The 25,300-nt window shown below is 44.2% G+C and overlaps 1 protein-coding gene across 1 annotated transcript; it reads left to right on the top strand.

Moving 5' to 3' along the window:
• The first annotated feature begins 438 nt into the window (after nt 1-438).
• LOC120932764 (uncharacterized protein K02A2.6-like) lies at nt 439-3,444 on the top strand. Its single transcript, XM_040345430.1, has one exon. The coding sequence runs from the start codon at nt 440-442 to the stop codon at nt 2,654-2,656; it is 2,217 nt and encodes a 738-aa protein (XP_040201364.1). The 5' UTR covers nt 439; the 3' UTR covers nt 2,657-3,444.
• Nucleotides 3,445-25,300: the final 21,856 nt, after the last annotated feature.

The following is a 25,300-nucleotide window of genomic DNA, read 5'->3' as shown; positions in this document are numbered from 1 at the left end:
TATGGACAATAACGGTTTTAGCTCTGATGAGGAGACCTGTGTCCAGCATGTTGGACTGTTTCGAGTAGCTGGGAGTACTCCTGCGATTAAAGTGGATGTCACACTCAATGGCTGTCCTGTCTCCATGGATGTTGATACAGGGGCGGCTGTGTCTGTCATTTCATGGACTGATTTAAAGGCATCGGGTCTGTCCCTGCCGCTGAAACCTACAAAGCTCACACTACAAACCTACAGCAAGGAACTACTACAGCCCTTGGGTTATGTAAAACCCCTTGTTACATTAGGCAACCGCAGTCAAAGTCTACGCCTTTATGTTGTAAGGAAAGGAGGTCCTCCGCTGTATGGAAGGGACTGGATCAAAGCCCTGGGCATGCCTCCTTTTGCCATTGCCCAATGTACATTGCTTTCTGAAGTAGACCATTGGGTGGAATCAGGAAAGATGGCCCACCTCCTCTTGAAGCCTGGTGCTACACCTCGTTTTTGTAAGGCAAGATCAGTACCTTTTGCCTTGCGGAAGAAAGTGGAAGCAGAGCTGGACCACCTATTGGCTGAGAAGATCATAACGAAAGTGGATAGAAGTGAATGGGCATCGCCAATTGTGCCTGTCAAGAAAAAGAATGGAGACATTAGGATTTGTGGTGATTTCAGGGTAGCCCTGAACAACCAACTTCTTGTGGATCAATACCCATTGCCTCGACTTGAAGATTTATTTGGCTCACTGGCTGGGGGGCAAAAGTTTACAAAAATAGACTTAAAACAAGCTTACCTGCAACTGCAAGTACACCCAGATTCACGCCATCTGTTGACCATTAACACTCATAAAGGATTATTCCAGTATAACCGCATGGTTTTTGGCATAGCCCCAGCTCCAGCCATCTGGCAGCGGATCATGGATGAGATCCTGGCAGGAATACCTTTCACCCAATGTCTACTGGATGACATGCTCATCACTGGTCCCACTGATGAAGAACACAGAAAGAATGTTGAAGCTGTGCTAGAGAGACTCCAAAAGTATGGTTTACGTGTCAATCTTTCAAAATGCGAATTTCTCAAGTCTCAACTGGAATTTTGTGCCCACACGGTGGACCGACATGGGTTACACACTACTAAAGAAAAGGTTAAAGCCCTCACCCATGCCCCTACCCCCCGGAATGTCACCCAGCTCAGGTCCTACCTTGGCCTCCTAAATTACTACCACCGTTTCTTGCCGAACCTAGCACACCAGCTCTACCCATTACATCGCTTACTGGATGCAAGAGCTAAATGGATATGGACAGACAAATGTGAAGAAGCTTTTCGGCTTTCTAAAGAACTCATTCTGTCTTCTCGCGTTCTGGTCCACTATGATTTAAAGAAACCCGTCATCCTGGCTTGTGATGCCTCGCCTTATGGACTGGGTGCCGTGCTTTCCCATGTCATGCCGGATGGCACAGAGCGCCCCATTTCTTTTGCCTCCAGGTCTCTAACCTCAGCAGAACAAAACTACTCCCAGATAGACAAGGAAGCTTTGGCCATTGTATGGGCCACAAAAAAATTTCACGCGTACATCTATGGTCGGGAGTTCACACTTATCACTGACCACAAACCTCTGTTGTCAATACTGAACCCTCAGAAAGGAATTTCTACAACAACCACATCTCGCTTACAAAGGTACGCTTTATTTTTAGGAGCTTATGCTTATTCTATCAGATACCGCTCCCATGATACCCATGGCAATGCAGATGCATTTTCCAGATTGCCACTTGGAGACCACCCACTAAGAGAGATACGTGTAGTGGAAGTACACAGGCCACAATCTTGCATGTCCACCTCCCTGATTGCCAGACATACAGCCACAGATCCTTTCCTGTCTCAGATATTCTCTTATGTTCAGACTGGATGGCCAGAGAGAGTTTCAGGTGAATTTCATCCGTACTTTGCCAGAAAATGTGAGCTTGTGACTAATGCTGGTTGCCTACAATGGGGCAATAGAGTGATTGTACCCCAGTACTTGCAATCAACCATGCTAAGGATACTGCATGAAGGCCATCCTGGTGTGGTGCGCATGAAGCAGCGAGCCCGGAGCTATGTTTGGTGGCCACAAATGGATACGGCAATTGAAGATTATGTTGCTCAATGTCCTGGGTGCTGTCAAGCCCAGCGACCCCAAAAGAAAGGAACCCTGCAACCTTGGCCATGGTCAACAGAACCGTGGTGCAGACTCCATCTTGATTTTGCTGGCCCCATCCAGGGTAAAATGTATTTGATCGTGGTAGATGCGCATTCAAAATGGCTGGAGGTTTTTCAAATGCCTTCTATTACCTCAGCTGCTACCATTCTAGTCTTAAGGAAGCTCTTTGCTCAATATGGCTTGCCAACAGCCATAGTCTCCGACAATGGAACTCAATTTACATCGCATGAGTTTCAATCCTTCCTTAGTGGCTTGGGCGTCCAACACTACAAAACAGCTCCTTATCATCCAGCCTCGAATGGGCTGGCAGAACGATTTGTGCAGACATTCAAGAAGCACTTACTGTCCACTCTGGACCAGGTTGGAATGTCAGAGGAGAAGCTGCTGGAATTCTTGATCATGTACCGTAACACGAAACACGCTACTACTGGGCTGTCACCAGCTTTTCTTATGTTTGGCAGGCATCTCCGCACCGAACTTGATTAAGTTCGTCCGCAGGAACAGTCACCAAAACCTCCTCCGCCGAGCCGTCTGGGATTCCGTGCCGGTGATCTTGTATGGTCTCGGAATTACAGAGCTTTGCCTCCTTGGCTTCCTGGCGTTATTGATGGAACTCTTGGAAGAAGAATGTACCTTGTTCGCCTGGAGGAAGGCATTTGTGTTCGACGACACCTTTCACAATTGAGGAAACGCATTTGCCGGCCACTAGTGACAAAACCGACCCCTCTTTCTAACCACCCACCAGAGTCTACTCTGAACTCTGCTGGTGACATATGGCATGGTGTCTGGCATGATCCCACAAGTTTACAACCAAACCCTGAACCGGTTGGTGACCATATTCCCGAGGAGCCCGGACATGTGCCTGGAGTTACAGAGACTGATTTGTCTGTGGGACACCCACTGACATCTCCAGAACCTTTGACCGACTCTATCCCTCCCGGTGCTGTGCCTCTTCGTAAGTCTACCCGTCAAAGACGTCAAACGCCTCGCTGGCAAAGCGCTGAAATCTTACGGGACACATTGGAGGTCAGGAAACAGAGACAAAGGGCTCATGAAGTGCTGCAAAAATCACAGAACTGAGTTGGAGATACTACTTGCTGAACTGATCTTGCTTGCCTTGTTATGTTATGTGTTCAACATTTTGTTCTCTTGTTATGTTTTTGTTTTGTTTTTTGGGAAGGAAAGGAGGTGTGATGTTTGTGATAGATCACTGTGACCTTTACCCTCTTTCTCCTGATGCATGTTGGGGGAGGAGGGGCTGTACCAGGAAGTCAGACAGTGTGTTAGGGGAACTGGAAGCAGACACACGAGGCTGAGAAGGGATTACATCTGATAAGGACAGAAGCTGTGGCTCCCTTTCCTTAGTGCGGGGCGGGTCAAGGGGCCTTCTTGACTGCTGAAAAGCTTAGGCTTAACTTAACTTCCCCTTATTTAAGCCATAACAAACCTTGTCCCCCAAAAAATACACATAGACCAAGTTGGAAGTAGGGCAAGGCCACAGCTTTATTGAACATATTGGTGTAACAACCTTCAAAATCCAATAACCATGCCAGTCACGGTTACACCGTGATCATCTCTTAAAAAACCCTCTAGTCTAAGAGGCCTGTCTCCACCATCAGTGCGAGACAGGCATTAAACTGACCCCGTAATTCAACTTGAGGGCTTAGCCCATAAATTGCTGGCAAGGTAAAACTGCCACACGCAAGTCAGTGGTACACTGACTAGCGTCCCACCGCAGCCAGCGCTTGCTCAACACCACCTATGAGGCCCAGGTGGAAAATGTCAATGCCAATCTCATTCAAATGGACCCCATCAGGTCGCAGGAAATCACTGTTGTCCCCTTCCAGCTCCCTGTGGCATACCACAATACCACCAATACGGTGAATGAACTTCGATACTTGAGCATTCACCTTGCGCCAAAAACACTCCAGGCTCGCACCTGGGGTGTGGTGAGCCCAGACCAGGGGGGGGACAATTTCAGACCAGACAACAGTCAGATTAGTGAACGTGGCACAGTAATGAGCAATGTCACGTTTAATTGATGAAATGAGGGCCACATAACGAGACAGGCCTACGTAATTTCCCCCAGCGTGGATGATAAGGACAATTGGACCTTGTACAAATCTTCTGAGGTTCAACAGTTCAGGCAACATTTGCGCCCAACGAAGCCCACGGAAGCCACACCATCGTATTTTGGCAACCCATAGCTTTTTCTAGAGTTCTGGCTCCACCCCATCACCTCTTGCCATTGTAGCCAATCCCAGCAGAGCCACTCCGACTCCCTGATTAGGTTGACGCCCCACTTGGTTGCCAAGCATCCAGTAGTCAAGGAGGCTCCCTTTCCTTAGTGCAGGGCGGGTCAAGCGGCCTTCATTCTTTTGGTGGTATTTGATAGTGTTGAGCAGAATATGCCATATTCGATTTCGCGATATATCTCGAATATATATTCGAATATTCGAGATATATTCGCTAAATTCGAATATTCGTGATATTTTATCGAAAGTAAATGATTGCGATTTTTCGCTATTGCGAATGCGAAAATAATTGCGATTTTTTGATAACTGCGGTAGGAGCACTCTGATTGGCTCAGAATATTCGTGATATTTTATCGAAATATCGCAACATGCGAATGCGATATTTATTGCGCAATTTCGACAAATGCTGTAGGAGCACTCTGATTGGCTCAGAATATTCGTGATATTTTACAATACAAAATAATTGCGAATATTCGGCAAATGCAGAAGGAGCACTCTGATTGGCTCAGAATATTCTTGATATTTTACAATACAAAATAATTGCGAATATTCGGCAAATGCAGAAGGAGCACTCTGATTGGCTCAGAATATTCTTGATATTTTACAATACAAAATAATTGCGAATATTCGGCAAATGCTGAAGGAGCACTCTGATTGGCTCAGAATATTCTTGATATTTTACAATAGAAAATAAAAAGTGTTTTGCATTGGTGGTGATTCTTTACTCTATCCATCTGTCACAGCCGTTTGTCAATCAAACACCTTGAAGATTGAACACGTTCATGCTGCATGCTTTGGACTTTTTTTCACTTCACATATCAAAGACATTTTTATGAAAGATTATTTTTCTATTATTGGGACTATATTTCTTTATATATTTGTTTCACTGTGTATTTCACAAGTTATTTGCGCTTGCTTATTTTATAATTTGCCCACATGTCTTGTCACTAGACATATTTGTTATTCTTGTAGAGCGACTCCATTTTCTGTCTTGTATTAATTTATGTTGTATAACATTTTTGAGTTGCTGCTGTATTCTCCCCTTTTTTAAGGTATGCGCAATTTTTTCCTTCTTACAAAAAATAATAATATCAAACATACAAATATTCATAACATACACATACACAAAGCCCCCCCCTTTTGCATCAGAGACAATCAGAGTTCTCCTACCACAGTTATCGAAAATTTGCAATCATTTTCGCATTCGCAATAGCGAAAAATCGCAATTTTTTTTTTTTTTCAATTTGGCAACATAAAAGGATCGCCTCAGCTTAGCTACTCGGCCCAGGGTCTCTAATCATACCAGCAATGCTTTTAGACGTCGATAGGATGTGATCTGTTTTAAAAATCAAATTGAAAAAATGCGAATATTCGGAATTGCGAATATTCACCGCGAAATTCGAAATATAGCGCGATTTCTCGAATATGCTATATTCGAGTCGAATATTCGCAATGCGAATATTCGTGAGCAACACTAGTATTTGATCACCTCTGCGGTTTTTATTTTTTGCGTTATTAACAAAAAAAAATTGAAAAAAACACAAAGGGGGTTATTTACTAAAGGCAAATCCACTTTGCACTACAAGTGCAAAGTGCTCTAGAAATTGCACTGAAAGTGCAGTCATTTTTAGATCTGAGGGGGACATGCAAGGAAAATAAAAAAAAATGCATTTTAACTTGCACATGATTGGATAAAAAAATCAGCAGAGCTTCCCCTCATTTTAGATCTACCCCTCAGATTTACAGCGACTGCACCTCCAAGTGCACTTTCAGTGCAATTTCAAGTGCACTTTGTACTTGTAGTGCAAAGTGGATTTGCCTTTCGTAAATAACCCCCAATATCTTTTACTCTTTGCTATAGTAAATATTCCAATTAAAAGAAAAAAATGCAGCTCTGAAAGAAAATGATGTACAAAATTCTCCGATGAGTATCAGGGGTTAATTTACAGTGTGAAATCGTGAATGGTAAATTGAACGGAGAACCATTTAAAGAACAAAGAAATATAGTATACAAGAATATAATAATAAATTGCTCTGTATATATGTGACACTCCTGTCAACGAAGAAAAACCTTAAAGATATAATGCCATGGGCAAATATAAGTATTTCTTGTGATCACGTTGTATACTCATTTGAGCGTGTGTGTCCACAGTTTGGGGTAAGAGTACCCATCCCCTTTCCCTGGTGTTGGATGCACTTCCTTTGGTGCTGTATGTGAAAACCACCCTGTATATTGCAGCTCTGCTATTCCATCTCATAAATGCCAAGCACTCTGCCATAATATCTATGGAAATGAACAGTGCAGCCATCACAAATTTTGGGCCCCCTTACACAGCTGTAGGCAGGGCCTCCCAGAGCAGAAAACCTGCCACGAGATGATAAGCAGGGGAGTGGGGGGGGGGGGGGGGTTGTGGTAACGAATGTGTCATCTCTTCTCTTCTCTCACCTGCCATGAGTTGCTAAAGTCAGACGAAAAAAAGAAACAAAAAAGAAAAAAAGGGGGCGGGCCCCTGACGCGAGTTACTAAAGGGGGGGTCAGACGAGGAACCATTGTTCTTTGAATGGTTCTCCATTAAATTTACCTTTCACGATTTCACACTGTACATTAACCCCTGATATCCATTGGGAGATTTGCACATTTTCTTTCAGCGCTGCATTTGTTTCTTTTATTTTCTTACACAATTAGTCTTATTGTTGATGCTAGCTGATCTTTTTATATTAGTAGCGCAACTTTTTTCCACTATTTTAACTGCTTGCCGACCAGCCGCCGCAGTTATACAGCGGCAGGTCGGCTCTGCTGGGCGAGATCACGTAGATCTACGTCATCTCGCCGTTCAGCCAATAGGGGCGCACCGCCAGGCACCCGTGATCGCTTGTTACAGAACGAGAACCGGGAGCTGTGTGTGTAAACACACAGCTCCCGGTCCTGTCAGGGGAGAAATGCCTAGTCGTCTGTTCATACAATGTATGAACAGCAATCAGTCATTTCCCTAAGTCAGTCCCACCCCCCCTTCAGTTAGAACAAACCCAGGGAACATACTTAACCCCTTCCTCACCCCCTAGTGTTAACCCCTTCACTGCCAGTGGCATTTTTATAGTAATCAATACATTTTTATAGAACTGATCGCTATAAAAATGCCAATGGTCCCAAAAAGTGTCCGCCATAATGTTGCAGTACCGATAAAAATCGCTGATCGCCGCCATTACTAGTAAAAAATAAATATGAATAAAAATGGTATACAACTATCCCCTATTTTGTAAACGCTATAACTTTTGCGCAAACCAATCAATAAACGCTTATTGCGAAAAATATGTAGAAGATACGTATTTTTTATATATTTTTGGGGGATATTTATTATAGCAAAAAGTAAAAAATATTAATTTCTTTCAAAATTGTCGCTCTATTTAACCACAGAGGTAATCAAGCTCTATTTGTGGGAAAAAAATTACGCCAATTTTGTTTGGGAGCCACGTCGCACGACCGCGCAATTGTCAGTTAAAGCAACACAGTGCCGAATCGCAAAAAGTGGCATGGTCTTTGACCAGCAATATGGTCCGGGGCTTAAGTGGTTAAATGACTACAGTGTACACATCTTCTGATGGCTCCTTCCAGCAGGGTAATGCACCGTGTCACAAAGCTCAAATCATCTCACCACTGGTTTCTTGAACATGACAATGACATCACTGTGCTCCAATGTCCTCCACACTCACCAGATCTAAATCCAATAAAGCACCATTGGTATGTGGTGGAATGAGAGATTTTCATCATAGATGTGCAGCCAACAAATCTGCAGCAACTGCTTGATGTTATCATGTCAATATGGACTAAAATCTCTGAGGAATGTTTCCAACGCTTTCTTGAATCTATGAAAAGAAGAATGAAGGCAAAAGCGGGTCCAACCCAGTACAAGCAAGATGTACCTAATAAAGTGGCCGGTGATTGTAAGTAGGCATTGGCAATAAACCGAAACTGTCATCAGATAGTGAAGTTTTCAATATATGCAGCTCCACCCTTAATCCGCTATAAATTGCATTGCAAATAAAATTGATTCTCAACACTTATTCGGTGTCCAACAGTAAGAAACTCTTCTGCCTCGTACACACGACCATTTTTCTCAGCAGAAAAAAAAAACGAAGTTTTCCCGATGTGATTCCTCTTCAGCCTGACTTGCATACACACATTAATGCAAAAAAAGTCAGACCAAAGTGCAGTGATGTACAACACGTACGACGGGACTATAAAGGGGAAGTTCCTTTAAAATGGCGCCACCCTTTGGGCTGCTTTTGGGCTGCATACTTGATTCTGAGCATGCACGTTTTTTTTTCTACTCAGAAAAGCATACACATGACCGTTTTTCGCGACGAGAAAAAGACTGACGGGAAACATGACGAGAAAAAAGAGCTGTTTTTTTGCAGGCAGTTTTTTTGTCAAGAAAACTGCTAGGGAGCATACACACAACCGGTTTTCCTGACAGACTCCATGGCAGCCTACGTGTGGGTTAATCCCGCCTCTCATACCTCATAGGACCCTACTCCCATAAAGCTTTGCTTCTCCCAATAGACTGTGTTCCTTTTTTGTCCTCCTCCTAGGACCGAAGTAATCGTTTGTTTAAAGAAAAACCTTTTTTAGTCCCTGATTCCCATGCCTGGTGGCTCTGAAGTCCTACAGATCTCAGCTATTAGCTGGATGGACATTTTTTGTCTGCGGTACCCCTTTTTATGCTTACTAGCCTGCCACTGGCAGGTAAGCGATTATGTGACCACATACCCTGGCTATTAGCAGGGGGTCTCTAAATTACCAGACCTTGCAGAGTAAGCAGCGGTGGCTTCCTTATCCAGGCCGGATCATGGGTTTCCTAAGGTGGTAATGTATAAACTTATGCTCTTACCTATCATGGCAGCCAGTTTTTGTGTGTAGTCTGTCTTTTCCCTTCCAGGTATGGCCGCTGGAGCGCAGTGCGTTCCAGCTTCGCCGCCTGCTTGTGGTCTTCGCACGAGCACGCCTCGTTCTGGGAACGAGGCTTGGCTGTGTGTGAGTTCCTTGGTCTAGCTAGCCGCGATCGCGCATGCGCGCAAGGCCGACGAGGTGACGCAGGTTCACCGCGAATGCGCACGCCGGTGCGCGGTGACGTCATCGACAGGGCGGCAAGTTTAAATAGCTGTCAAACACAGCTATATGGTGGCACATCCCTGACGGTCTAGGTGTATGTCTCTTGGCTGTGGATCAAGGTAGGAGACTGCTCTTTTATGCCTTGTGTAAGCACTGTGATTATGGGTCCTTTTGCCTGATGCACGGTTCCTGTTGGTTTCTTTTTTAGTACTGTTTCCTCACCGCTATGGATGTGTCACCGCCCCCCTGTGGCCAAACCTTACGCTGCAGGTAGGATGGAATTTATTCCCTCTGCCTGTTTTTCTATGGGTTTTGGTTAAAAAAAAAAAAAAAAAAAAATTGTATTTTGTCTCTTTTGTTTCCAGTCCCTCCAGGTCTATTCCTCAAATAATAGCACGTGAAGATGTTATTGAAGTTCAACCACAAAAACATCATTCAAGTTCTAGAAGCTCTAGATCTTCATCTAAGCATTATAGAGAAGGTTCTAGATCCTCGTCTGGTCACCACTCTCACCGTCACTCCAGTCATTCTGAAAGGAATTCCTGTTGGGGATGTAGAGCTCAGGTCCCAGAAGGAAAATCCCTCTGTGAGCCATGTTATTCCCGTGCTGTAAGGGAAAGAGGGGGTGAGGACCAGCAGGTTGAAGCCCTGGTCAGAAGAGTGGTCCAAGAATCCTTGAACATCTCTACTTCCGCCCAAGCGGTTGTTCCTCCTGTTGAACCATCCCCAGTCCTGGTACAGGATGATCCTGAAGTTGCGGGGCCCTCTAGAGTCAACCGCTCTCCAAGTGTTTCCTCAGAAAGTGAAATGGAAAATGTCCATTATGCTGCTGGTTTTGATTTTTCCCTGGTCCCAACATTGGTGAAAGCAGTCAAGGACGCTTTAAAATGGGAGGATCCAGTAGAAGCACCTTCCAAGCAAAGGAAGTTCTTTAGCCAGCTTAAGAAAGACCGCCCAAACTTTCCCCTCCTTGGTGAACTAGGAGATGTAATTATGGAAGAATGGTCTGGTTCAGACAAGAAAAATTCTTTACTATCCAAGATAGCGAAGTTATACCCATTCAAAAGTGAAGAGGTGAGACATTTAGAGTCAGCTCCTCTAGTCGATGCGGCCTTAATGAGACTGGTGAAACACGTTACTCTCCCTTTGGAAGACACCGTTTCCTTTAAAGATGGTCTGGAGAGGAAAATAGACACTGACTTAAAACGAATTTATATTACAGCGGGCATGGCCTGTAAACCAGCCCTAGCGCTGGCAGCCCTGTCAAAAGCAATGGAGGCCTGGACAGGTGAAATGGACACTGTGTTATCTTGTGTCTCTGAAGACATATCTGGAAGCATCCCAGTCCAAGAACTAAAGATGGCTTCAGTCTTCTTAGGGGAGGCTTCCCTTGACCTTATACGTCTAGTGTCTCGGGTCATGCTTTCCTCTGTCACAGCCAAGCGTGCCCTGTGGCTACGCCCTTGGGTGGCTGACCCTGCCTCTAAACAGGCATGGTGCAAGATACCCTTTTTGGGTTCTTCCCTGTTTGGGAACAAACTAGATGATGCCATCACCCGAGCCACAGGGGGTAAGTCAGGGTTCCTTCCCCAGGATCGTCGTCCGTATGGACAGAAAAAATTCTTTCCCAGGCAAGATCAAGATCGGGCAAGGGAGGCCCGTCGGTACAGACCTGGACGTGATTTTAGGAGGAATTGGAGAAGAAACCAACCCTCTGGTCAGAAGCCGGCAAAAAGCCCTTCTTCTGGTGGACGTGAGGCTCCTAAGTCCTTTTGATATAGAGCCGGCCCAGACGGAAAGAGTCGGGGCTCGTCTCTTCCAGTTCAAGCATGTCTGGGCAGCCTCAATAAAAGATTTCTGGACAGTAAAAACAATATCTACAGGCCATTCCTGGATTTTTACAGAACCCCCTATTCTTCAAGTCATTCACACAACAATTCCATGCTCAGAAGAAAAAAGACAAGTCCTCCTGTCCTACACGAACTCTCTTGTGGCTCAAGGTGCCGCTATACATGTCCCAACGGCCGAGAGGTTCCAGGGGATGTATTCACCCCTTTTCCTGGTCCAAAAAAAGTCAGGTTCCTGGAGACCAGTGATAGACCTGACACATCTGAACACCTTTATCAAAAAAGAGAAGTTCAAAATGGAATCGCTGCTCACGATCCGGCAAGCAGTTCAACCAGGCGACTGGCTTGTGGCCATAGATCTGAAAGATGCTTACTTTCATGTGCCCATAGCAATGGAATTTCAGAAGTATCTGCGGTTCGCAGTAGGCAATATTCGACTCTAATTCGTTTGTCTCCCGTTTGGACTCACAACATCCCCACGGGTATTCTCAAAACTCTTACTAGCTGTTGTAGCCCTGATCAGAACCAGAGGCGTTCGTCTACACCACTACCTAGACGACCTACTACTGCTATCGCAAAACAAGGAGCAAATATTGACGCACCGGGATCTGGTCATATCGATTCTGACCGAGTTTGGCTGGCTACTGAACAAGGAGAAGAGTCACCTAGTACCAACACAATCACTGATATTTCTCGGGGCCCAATTCAATACATCTCTAAGTACCATCTCTTTGCCCCTGGAGAAAATCCCAGTTGTTCGCGACAGGATCCGTTGCGCTCTAGAGTCTCCTTTCCTGAAAGCCTCACAATGCCTCAACATTATAGGCACCATGGTCTCCACAACTCCGATGGTGAGATGGGCACAGTGGAAGATGCGGCCCTTCCAGAAGGGGTTTCTTCAACAGTGGGACCCGAGATCACAAAACCAATTGATCCGGATAACGTCACACATGCGGGAAAGTCTTTCCTGGTGGCTACTAAGGAAAAATCTCCTCAATTGCCATTCCCTAGCTCCTGTATCTTGAATCACGATCACGTCAGATGCCGGCAACACAGGTTGGGGGGCTCTCTGCCTGAAGGAAGTAGCCCAAGGGAAGTGGGACTTTCCGTCCCAGAAAATCGTGTCCAATGTGCTGGAACTTCGCGCAGCCTTCTGTTCCCTACAAGCTTTTCTTCACCTAATAAAGGGGGCTTCAGTCCTCCTAAGGATGGACAATACATCAGCAGTCTCGTACATCAAGAGACAGGGTGGTACTCGCAGTCTGTCTCTACTGAAGGAGGTGAATCCAATTATGTCTTGGGCGCAGACACACTTGAAGGATTTGACAGCGGTTTATCTCCCCGGATCTCAGAATTTACAGGCGGATTTTCTGTCAAGGACATCCCTCGACAACAATGAGTGGTCTCTCCACAACGAGATTTTCAGTTGGATCCTGTCACTGGATTTTTCACCAGAAGTGGATCTGTTTGCATCCCCATGCAATTTCAAGCTGGAGAAGTACTACACCAGATGTCACTGTCCCCAGGCCTTCGGGGTGGATGCTCTAACGGATCAGTGGAGGTTTCGCAGAGCCTATGCCTTCCCTCCAATTCCAGTCATCCTCAAGTTTCTATCGAGACTCAGGTGGGAGGAAGTCGAGATAGTGGCAATAGTCCCATACTGGCCCAACAGGCCGTGGTTCCCATTACTGTTTCAGCTGAGCTTCCGGGATCCAGTTCCTCTTCCATCCAGATCAGATCTCCTGCTACAAGGATCAACTCCTCATCCATGTCCAACCCATCTACATCTGATGGCCTGGTTCTTGAAAGGGGAAGGTTGGAAGCGTTAGGTTGTCCAAGCGGAGCCATCTCCACCCTATTGAACGCTAGGAGACCAAGTACTAACAGAATCTACCAAAAGATATGGTCAAAATTCTCTGACTATACCACTTCTATGGACGGTTCTCCTAATAATCCCAGAATTCAGGACATTCTGGGTTTTCTTCAGACGGGTCTTGAGCTACCTCTATCTGTAAGCTCACTAAGAGTCCAAGTCTCGGCTATCTCCGCATTCACCGGGATATCCTGGGCCACTCACACTCTCGTCAGACAGTTTTTCAGAGGAGCTATCCGACTGAGACCTCTAAGAAAACCAAGATTCTCCAAATGGGACCTTCCGCTAGTTCTGGATTTTTTCTCAAACATACAGAATTCAGACCAACAACCAATCAAAGATCTTTCTCTCAAGACGGTCTTTCTAGTGGCCATGACTTCAGCGAAAAGGGTTTCGGAAATTGGCTCATTGGGATGTAAGGAACCTTTTCTTACGTTCTTCCCGGACCGGGTAGTCCTGATTCCTATGCTAGGTCACAAACCTAAAGTTACATCAGTCTTCCATGAGAACCAAGAGATCGTCCTTCCCATCTTTCGTTCTTCTGAGGACTCTGAAATTCATCCTTTGGATGTTGGGAATGTATTAAAACAATATCTGGAAGCTACGGCATCTTTTCGGCAATCCGATCATCTATTTATTTCATTTCACGGAAAGAACAAGGGAATGCGTGCTTCCCCTAGATCTATTGCAGCATGGATTGTACAGGCAATCCAAGGGGCTTATAAAGCGAAGGGTTTGGCTCCACCGGAAGCGGTAACCGCCCATTCTACTCGGGGCATGGCTACGTCGTGGGCGGCTGCCCGACACGTCTCTCCGGAAGTAATCTGCAGAGCGGCCTCTTGGTCATCACTGAATACATTTATGACGCACTACTGCGTGGAACCGGCTTCCTTATCGTCGGTTAATTTTGGTTTACATGTTTTATCTGTTGACAATGTCAATTACAACTTTTTCTTTAACCAGCAATTTGCCCACCCGGGTGTGTATGGCTAGTTATTTCCCACACGTAGGCTGCCATGGAGTCTGTCAGGAAAAAGGAAAATTTATATGAAATACTTACCGTAATTTTCCTTTCCTGATGGACTCCATGGCAGCCGGAGTTCCCTCCCCTTTGCTGGAGTAGGCTATATTACGGAACACAGTCTATTGGGAGAAGCAAAGCTTTATGGGAGTAGGGTCCTATGAGGTATGAGAGGCGGGATTAACCCACACGTAGGCTGCCATGGAGTCCATCAGGAAAGGAAAATTACGGTAAGTATTTCATATAAATTTTCCTTTTTCACGACCAATATAAAAAATGGCAGTTTTCTCGTTGTGAAAAGCGGTCGTGTGTACAAGGCATTCCACCCTTACCCCATGAAGTAATGACTCACCTGAGATCTTTAGACCTCTATTTATAGAAAGTCTGGTGAGTCCTTACTTTAATGGATAGAAGATTTTTTTTTTCCAAAAAGACAGCAAATGAGTGCTATTTTTCACATTGGTCAAAGATTACAACTTCTCGAATGGTGCTGTATATATTCAATGTATCATTTTTGTATCTATTGATATAATATGCTAAGTATTCATACGTGCAGCAACCCTTGCCACCACTCCCTTTTCAAAGGCGTTTGAATTATTACCGCATGGCCCCATACTCTTAAATCGGTGGCGTTCGGCTGAGGTACTGCCCACTGAATGTGACGTGCTGTTTAATTTTTGCCATGGCACCTTGGGCACAGCATGTGTACAGCCCTAAGCAGCTGAATGCCATCTTCAGGTGGGCAGCAGAGGGGGGAGGTTAAGACCATGGCTAAAAAGTCTGCTTTTACCATCCCTTGGCTGTCCATGTATACATGCCCTTAGGAATAGGATGGTATAATATATCACCATATTTCCTTCAGGTAATTCAAACACAAGCTGTACATATTTACTGTATATGGCCATGTAAAAATTTTGAGACCAGAAAATGTATTTCAACAAATATCTTCCCATAGGATTATATGTGCATTTAATGTATTTTCTGCATGTAATTTATCTGTAAAAACCTCCCTTGTGTGGACATGCAAAAGCCCCGACATGCTTGGTGCTGCAATCTTGGACAGCTGCTATTTAATAGGTTATATAAGAGAATAAATGGGAGAGCTTGGGGAGCTGGGCCAGCACAAACAGTAATAATATATAAAAAGTACTTTGTGCACCATCAAAAAAACTAATTCAACAAATAGAAAAATGCAGAGCTGCAGCTAACACTAAATGTGTTTCCACACCAGAAAAAGTAATATTGAAAAAGTGTTGCACTGCTCAAGACAACATAGATATGTGTAAAAAACACTCAAACAATAGGATGAAAGTGTTACACTACTCAAGACAACATAGATATGTGTAATAAACACTCAAACAATAGGATGAAAGTGTTACACTACTCCAAACAACTTAAAAACGTATGTGTATATATATATATAACCACCTCATATAAAAAGCTACATGTGTGGTTACACTTGATAGGTTAAAACCATAAACTGTGATGTTAATGGCTGGAGGTGGAGCACTGCTACAGTATGTGTGATATATATATAGCGATTGACATCACAGTTTATGTTTTTATCTTATCACGTGTAATCACATATGGAGAGTTTTTATTTTATTTTTAGTGATTATATATATTTTTTACGTTTGTAGTGTAACACTTTCATTGTATTGTTTGTGAGTGTTTATTACACATATCTATGTTGTCTTGAGCAGAACAACACTTTTTAAATAATACAAACAGTAATAAGACACTCCGAAAGAGTAAAGGGCTATGATATGTAAGAAAGGAGGACTCTGTACTAGGAAATCGGCTCTTCCTGCAGTAGTCAAGTTTTCTAGCTGTTGAAAGGCACATGGGAAGTGAATAAAAATGAGTTATTGAAAGAAAAGAAAACGCTGTAAGTAAGCATTTAATATATATATATATATATATATATATATATATATATATATATATATATATATATATATATATATATATATATATATATATATATATATATATATATATATATATATATATATATAATGTGTGGTTGTACCTCCAACTTTTAATATTTTTATATCCAACTGCACTTCCAGTTGAAAAAAAATAAATCTGAATGTGGGTGGTTTGCAAGTTCTGTAAAAAAAAAAAGTCAACTTCGCCCACTGGGCAATACGTCCATGCTTGTCCTCTTCCTCTGCTATTGTGGGATCCTGTAAGGCAGTGGTCCCCAACCTTTTTGGCACCAAGGACCAATATGTGGAAGAATATTTTTCCAAGGCCCGGTAGGAGGAATCGCGATGTGTTGCGTTCGCGGTTAGTGCGGGAACCCTGCAAATCCGTTGCGGGTTCCCGCATCACATGTTTTGCGGCAGTTCACATTGCCCTATGCGAACTGCTGGGAGTGTCATTAAAAAGTTAACAACACCCCCAAATCAGTTTGCATATCGCAGTGCGATCTGCAAACTCGGACAGGAATCGGATCGCATGGGTGTGAACACCCATGCGATCCGTTTCTGCTACGAAAAAAAAAAGGTCCTGTGCGAGTTTGATGTGAATTCAGCCATACAATTTTTATGGCTGAAATCGCATCGCACAGAGATCGCATGTGATGTGCACTGCAGTGCGGTGCAAATCACATCCGAACTCGGACATTGGTGCAGTGTGAACCGGCCCTCAATGTCCCAGTGAAAAAATATTATTAAATGTCCCAGTATAAAAAAGATTAAATGTCCCAGTATAAAAAAAAATGATTAAATGTCCCAGTATAAAAAAAATTATAACATATCCCAGTATAAAAACGATTAAATGTCCCAGTATAAAAGAAATGATTAAATGTCCCAGTATAAAAAAATGATTTAATCGTTTTTTTATACTGGGACATTTAATCATTTTTTTATACTGGGACATTTAATGTCCCATAATAAAAAAAAGATTAAATGTCCCAGTATAAAAAAAAAAAAATGTCCCAGTATAAAACAATATGCATGTCCCTCCGCAGTGCCCACTGTACTTACAGTCTCAGGGCGGGGATGTGAGGGGAGCCGTTCGCTTGCGGGAATGCATAGAGGGGGAGGGCGGAGAGATGACGTAATTCTCTCTCTGCTCTCATCGGGCGGCTGCGACGCTGTGTAGCGTAGCCTTGCAGCCCCGTATGTTAGGGCGGGACAGCAGCGCTGATTGGCCAGGAGGATCAGTGTAACAATAGCGAATTTTCATTCGCTATTGTCACACAATGGGCGGGCTCGGGAGTGCAATGCTCTGCACCTTGGCCGCCACAGTGAAATAATTTAAAGTTCCTCGGGCGGCCCGGTACTGTTTGATCCACGGACCGGTACCGGTCCGCGGCCCAGGGGTTGGGGAACACTGCAGTGTAAGGGACATATTGTTTTGTTTCAGCAAAGATCATTTGTGTTGAACTATACGAGTTATAAACCTTGTTCTAGTGGTGATGAGGATTAATAGCAATAGCAGTTTCATCTTAATTGCAATTTGAATTGGACTCAGGGTGGAGCTGAATGTAATGAAGGTATCACTACTATATGATGATTAATTGATTTATCCTTCTGTTTATATTGCTGATTCATATTTATTGATGCATATAAAAAAGTGCTAGCACTAATCTTTTGTGTGTCAAGGTAGACAACACTGGGGAGTCAGGAATCTTCAAACTACGGCCCTCCAGCTTTGGTGAAACTACACTTCTCATGAGGCATTGTAAAAATCTGACATTCACAGACATGACTAGGCATGATGGGAATTGTAGTTCCTGAACAACTGGAGGGCCATAGTTTGAAGACCCTCTACCTGAACAACATGGGAGAAACCAAAGATCATGTGCATCATGCTTTTTTAAGGAGATAACCTAGCAAGACCCTATATTGTAAGGAAGGTTGAAAGAACTCAAGAGTCAGTAGCAAGTAAGGAAAAGTTCAGGTGTTAGTAGTATAGAATGCAGAGTTCAGAGGTCAGTATTAACCACTTGACAACTGGGCACTTAAACACCCTTAATAACCAGACCAATTTTCAGCTTTCGGTGCTCTCACATTTTGAATGACAATAACTCAGTCATACAACACTGTAACTAAATGAAATTTTTGTCCTTTTTTTCCCACAAATAGAGCTTTCTTTTGGTGGTATTTGATCACCTCTGCGGTTTTTATTTTTTCCGCTAATAATGAAAAAAGAACGAAAATTTTGTAAAAAAATGATTTTTTTTTCATTTCTATTATAAAATTTTGCAAAAAATGAATTTTTCTTCATAAATTTGGCCTAAAATGTATACTGCTACATATCTTTGGTTAAAAAAAAAAAAAAAAGGGTTATTATTTAGTCTGGGTGAAAGTTATAGGGTCTACAAGCTATGGTACCAATTACTGAAAATTTATCAATTTGATCACATCTGAAGTACTGACGGCCTTTCTCATTTCTTGAGACCCTAACATGCCAGAAAAGTACAAATACCCCCTAAATGACCCCTTTTTGGAAAGAAGACATTCCAAGGTATTTAGAAAGAGGCATGGTGAGTTTTTTGAAGTTGTAATTTTTTCCCACAATTCTTTGCAAAATCAAGGTTTTTTTTATTTTTATTTTTTTTCCACAAAAGTTTCATATTAGCAGGTTATTTCTCGCACACAGCATATTCATACCACAAAATACACCCCAAAACACATTCTGCTATTCCTCCCGAGTATGGCGATACCACGTGTGTGAGACTTTTACACAGCGTGGCCACATACAGAGGCCCAACATGCAGGGAGCACCATCAGGCGTTCTGGAGCACCCAGACCAGTTCTGACATTTCTCTCCTACATGTAAAAATCATCATTTATTTGCTAGAAAATTACATAGAACCCCAAAACATTATATATGCTTTTTTAGCAAAGACCCTAGAGAATACAATGGCGGTCGTTGCAACTTTTTATCGCGCATGGTATTTGCACAGCAATTTTTCGAACGCATTTTTTTGGGAAATAAAACAGTTTTGTGCTTTTTAAAAAAAAAAACATTAAAGTTAGCCCAATGTTTTTGCATAATATGAAAGATGAAGTTACGCCGAGTAAATAGATACCCAACATGTCACCCTTCAATATTGTACACGCTTGTGGAATGGCGCCAAACTTCGCTACTTAAAAATCCCCATAGGCGACGTTTTAAATGTTTTTACTGGTTACATGTTTTTAGTTACAGAGGAGGTCTGGGGCCAAAATGATTGCTGCGTTCGCAGCGATACCCCACATGTGTGGTTTGAACACCGTTTTCATATGTGGGCGGGACTTACGTGCACATTCGCTTCTGTATACGAGCACGTGGGAACAGGGGCGCTTTAAATATTTATTTTTTATTTTTATTGTTCATTTTACTTTATTTATTTTAGTTTGACACGTTTTTCCCCAAAAATAAATGTTTTGATCACTTTTATTCCAATTACAAGGAATGGAAACATCCCTTGTAATAGGAATATAGCATGACAGGTCCTCTTTACAGTGAGATATGGGGTCAATAAGACCCCACATCTCACCTCTAGGCTGGGAAGCCTGAAAAAAAAAAAAAAAAAAAAAACGATCCTGGCTTCGATCGCAGCGGTGAGTCAGAAGAAGCACCGGAGGGCGAAGGGAGTGGGGACGTCCACTTTTGCCTCCCATAAGAACGATCAAGAGGCGGAACAGCCGCCATGATCGTTCTTATGGTGTAGAGAATCGCTGGCTGAAAAAAATGATATCTGAATGATGCCTGTAGCTGCAGGCATCATTTAGATATCCCTGCACAAAGTCAAGGACCTCATATGACGTGGGCGGGAAGTGGTTAAAACACATTTTTTTCCCCAGAGTATTTTCTGGGTATTGCAGAGTATTGGCCGGGGTATTGCAAAGTATTGGTGTTGGGGTATTGCAGAGTATTGGTGTTGGGGTATTGCAGAGTATTGGTGTTGGGGTATTGCAGAGTATTGGCCGGGGTATTGCAAAGTATTGGTGCGGGGGTATTGCAAAGTATTGGTGCGGGGGTATTGCAAAGTATTGGCCGGGGTATTGCAAAGTATTGGCCGGGGTATTGCAAAGTATTGGTGCGGGGGTATTGCAGAGTATGGTGCGGGGGTATTGCAGAGTATGGTGCGGGGGTATTGCAGAGTATTGTGTGGGGGGTATTGCAGAGTATTGTGTGGGGGGTATTGCAGAGTATTGTGTGGGGGGTATTGCAGAGTATTGTGTGGAGGGTATTGCAGAGTATTGTGTGGAGGGTATTGCAGAGTATGGTGCGGGGGTATTGCAGAGTATTGTGCGGGGGTATTGCAGAGTATTGTGCGGGGGGTATTGCAGAGTATTGTGCGGGGGGTATTGCAAAGTATTGGTGCGGGGGTATTGCAGAGTATGGTGCGGGGGTATTGCAGAGTATTGTGTGGGGGGTATTGCAGAGTATTGTGTGGGGGGTATTGCAGAGTATTGTGTGGGGGGTATTGCAGAGTATTGTGTGGAGGGTATTGCAGAGTATTGTGTGGGGGGTATTGCAGAGTATTGTGCGGGGGGTATTGCAGAGTATTGCGTGGGGGGTATTGCAGAGTATTGCGCGGGGGGTACTGCAGAGTATTGCACGGGGGGTACTGCAGAGTATTGCGCGGGGGGTATTTCAGAGTATTGTGCGGGGGTACTGCAGAGTATTGCGCAGGGGGTACTGCAGAGTACTGGCAGGGGGTACTGCAGAGTATTGCGCGGGGGTATTGCAGAGTATAGCGCGGGTGTATTGCAGAGTATCGCGCGGGGGTATTGCAGAGTATCGCGAGGGGGTATTGCAGAGTATCGCGCGGGGGTATTGCAGAGTATCGCGCGGGGGTATTGCAGAGTATCGCGCAAGGGGTACTGCAGAGTATTGCGCGGGGGTATTGCAGAGTATTGCGCGGGGGTATTGCAGAGTATTGCGCGGGGGTTTTGCAGAGTATTGCGCGGGGGTTTTGCAGAGTATTGCGCGGGGGTTTGCAGAGTATTGCGCGGGGGTTTTGCAGAGTATTGCGCGGGGTTTGCAGAGTATTGCGCAGGGTTTTGCAGAGTATTGCGCGGGGGTTTTGCAGAGTATTGCGCGGGGGTTTTGCAGAGTATTGCGCGGGGGTTTTGCAGAGTATTGCGCGGGGGTTTTGCAGAGTATTGCGCGGGGGTTTTGCAGAGTATTGCGCGGGGGGTATTGCAGATTATTGCGCAGGGGGTATTGCAGAGTAATTGCGCAGGGAAGGCAGAGCATTGCAGAGTATTGCGCAGGGAAGGCAGAGTATTGCAGGGGTTAATGCAGGGATGGCTGAGCAGGGATGGATGGATCTGTGACTGCAATAGTCACAGATCCATCCCACACTGCTGCTGCCATCCGCGCTCTCCTCTCACACTGTACCGATCGGTACAGCGAGAGGAGGGAGGAACCGGCGTCATCAAATGACGCCGGTTTGTTTACCTGTGATCGCGCCGTCATTGGACGGCGCGATCACATGGTAAAAGACCGCTGTTGTCGGTCAGTTACCGAGATCTGTGTAGCGCCGGGTCTCATAAACCCGGCGCGCACAGAATTTTCAGTGTGCGCGCCCGAGGCGGCGCGCATTACTGCTTCTGGTGGGCGCCGTTAAATAACGGCGACCCCCAGTTAAGCAACCACCTTGCCGCCGTTATATGACGGCGGCTGGTGGTTAAGTGGTTAAGTAACACAGAGTGCAGGGTTCAGTAGAATCTCAAAGGTCATTAGTATGTAACCTAGAGTGAAAAGGTCAAGAGTAATTATTGCAGAGTTCTGAGGTCAGTAGCATAATCCAGAGCGTGGTGGTCAGGAAAAATTATTGCGGATTGCCAGGGTCAGGACTTATTGAACAGTTCAAAGGTCAAGAGAAATTAACACACAGTGCGGGGATCAGTAATCAGTAACAGTGTTCAGGGGTCATTAGTAAATAATGTAGCATTCTGAGGTCAGTAGTATGTAACGCAGAGTGCAAGGGTCAGGAGTAAATAACATGCTATGCAAAGGTCAAGAGTAAAAACAGAGGGCCAGATTCACAGAAGAGATATGACGGTGTATCTCCTGATACGCCGTCGTATCTCTGGGAGTATCTATGCGACTGATTCATAGAATCAGTTACGCATAGATAGCCCTAAGATCCGACAGGTGTAATTGACTAACACCGTCGGATCTTAGGATGCAATACTTCGGCCGCCGCTGGGTGGAGTTCGCGTCGTTTTCCAGCGTCGGGTTTGCAAATGAGCTTTTACGGCGATCCACGACGGTTTTTGCGTTCGTTACGTCGTCGCTAGTAATTTTTTCCCGTTGCAAAGTTAAGCCTGCTTTAACATGGCTTAACTTTAGATGAGCCATGTTATAGTATGACCGTCGTTCCCGGGTCGAATTTCAATTTTTAATTTTTTTTGCGTAAGACGTCCGGGAATACGAAAGTACGTTACGCACGTCGCCGTTCAAAAAAATGACGTCACTTCGCGCAAAGCACGGCGGGAATTTCAAAGCGGAGCATGCGTAGTACGTCCGGCGCGGGAGCGCGCCTAATTTAAATTTTAAATTAAATTACATTTTAATTACCTCTCACAGCTGTCGTGTTCCCACACCACAAAAAAATAAAAAAATATTCAAAGTGCAGCACAACAACATAAACAACTTAAAGCGGTGGTTCACCCTCCATAGCAACATTTTAGCATAAATTAAGGCATAGTAGCGCGAGCTACAGTATGCCTGTGTTGATTTTTTTAGCGCGGTACTCACAGTGCAATCCTGTATAGAAGATTCCGACTCCCCGCGGGGAATGGGCGTTCCTATCCAGACGGAGGATGATTGACGGCCGGCTCTGGCACGTCACGCTCCCTGAAGACAGCCGGAGTAGGTCTCGGCTCTTCACGGCGCTATACGGCGCCTGCGCACAGACTATGCGCAGGCGCCGTGAAGAGCCAAGCCTATTTCGGCTATTTCCGGAGAAGCGTGACGTGCCAGAGCCGGCCGTCAATCATCCTCCCTCTGGATAGGAACGCCCATTCCCCGCGGGGAGTCAGTATCTTCAATGTAGGATTGCACTGTGAGTACCGCGCTAAAAAAATCAAGACAGGCATACTGTAGCTCGCGCTACTATGCCTAATTTTATGCTAGAAGAAAAACAATTTTTTTTTTTTTGTTTATAGGGTGAACCCCCGCTTTAAATGAAGTGCAATGAAACAAAATTAATTACACCATAAATAAAACAAACATCATAAAGTGAAGTCTATATATTAATGTTTCCTTGCTGTTCATATAAATCTTTTAAACTTGAGCCACAATCTATTGCAGTGGCCACCACCTGTCGCTTCAGCCTCTTACCTTGCAGTTTTAGCCCAGGTTCACACTGGGTACGATTTGAGATGCGATTTCACATGTCAAATCGCATCTCAAATCGGCGGCATTTGCCGGCAATTGCACCGTCCTAATTGGTGCGACGCCGCATCTGCGCCGCTGCATCGATTTCAAAAAGTAGTTCCTGTACTACTCTTTGCGATTTCGGGTCAAAATCGCATCAAAAATCGCGGCAAAACCGCAGCCGGCAGTGTAAATTCGCGGCAGTGTAAACCTAGCCTTACCCACACTCAGGTAATGTCATAAGCGCTTTCCCAGCCACACAAGCCAGGAAGAAAAAACAAACAAACTCTCATGGTTTAGTAAATATTTACCTAATTGTATAAACCCGAAAGATTAAAACTACTCACAAAACAAGTGCACTGAAAAATCCAGTGCACAAGGTGAATCTCCTTTTTAAATGTTAAAAACAGATTGTATACCACATGTAAAGATGGCCACTCCTTGACTTCCGGTCATGATGACGTCATTAAACTCCACCTCCTGACATGTTTCATCATGTGACCTCGGAACTTCCTCACGGGAAAAACGTTTTTCCTGTGAGGAAGTCACAAGGTCATGGGACAAGACATGTCAGGAGGTGGAGTTTAATGATGTCATCACGACTGAAAGTCCATGAGCGGCCATCTTTATATGTGGTATCCATAGAAGTTTATCCTTAAAGGGGCAATCTGTTTTTAATATTTAACCTGTTGGTGCCAAAATATTTTGGATCACATATGAAAGATGTATATTAATAGCAAGAAGTTAGAAACATGAAATACATTTGATGAAAGACGTCTTGAGATTAATATATAGACTTCACTTTATGATTTTTGTTTTATTGCACATTTCATTTAAGTTGTTTATATTGTTGCACTGCACTTTTTTACTAAAGGTCTGTACAGGGGCGGACTGACCATTCGGGCACTCTGGCACTGCCCGAGGACCCCATGCCACTAGGGGGCCCCTTCAGGGTTGCCAGCCTCATTAAAACCAGGGACAGTATGTAAAAATCTGTGTTTTTTTTTGTTAAATCCCAAGATTATAGCTGCCCTGCCTCTCCAGTACCTTTTCAGTGTGTGTATGCTGTGTGTATGTATACTGTGTGTGTATATTGTGTGTCTGTGTGTGTATACTGTGTATGTATACTGCATGTGTGTGTGTTAATCAGGGGACTTCCTTTACATTGCAATGCTGTTCTGACAATGAGGGAGATGGCACGGCGGGGTCGGAAGTTGGCGACATGTCAAGAGCTGGCAGCATAGCGGGATCAGGAGCTGGCGACATGGTGGGGTCATTCAAAATCTACCAGTCACATACCAGGGATTGACAGGTAGATCACGACTGATTGGTTGAAAGCCCAGATTTGTATGATAAGATCCCATTCATTATTTTCACAGCCGTAGTGCGCATTAACAATTGCAGCTCATTTATTATAAATCAATCTGGCATACTGTATGTAGGATTGTTGGTGAGTGCCTAACTGGCATCCAGAGCAGACCACACATGCAACGATGAGGCCATGGTGTATGTTGGTGCTCTGTGATCGCTATTACTCTATTCTGTACATTTCTGTGTTGGCAGAGGGAAGTCTAGGTAACGAGCAAACAGTACGCACATTGTACAGTATATGGTCAGAACATTCTCAGAATTGGTTTATGGTGGAGATAAAGCTTATCTCTACTTTCACTGGATCAATGCTCTAATCT

The sequence above is a fragment of the Rana temporaria genome, chromosome 3 (assembly GCF_905171775.1).
Source record: "Rana temporaria chromosome 3, aRanTem1.1, whole genome shotgun sequence".
Lineage (NCBI taxonomy): Eukaryota > Metazoa > Chordata > Amphibia > Anura > Ranidae > Rana > Rana temporaria.
This window is presented reverse-complemented; position numbering and strand designations above follow the sequence as displayed.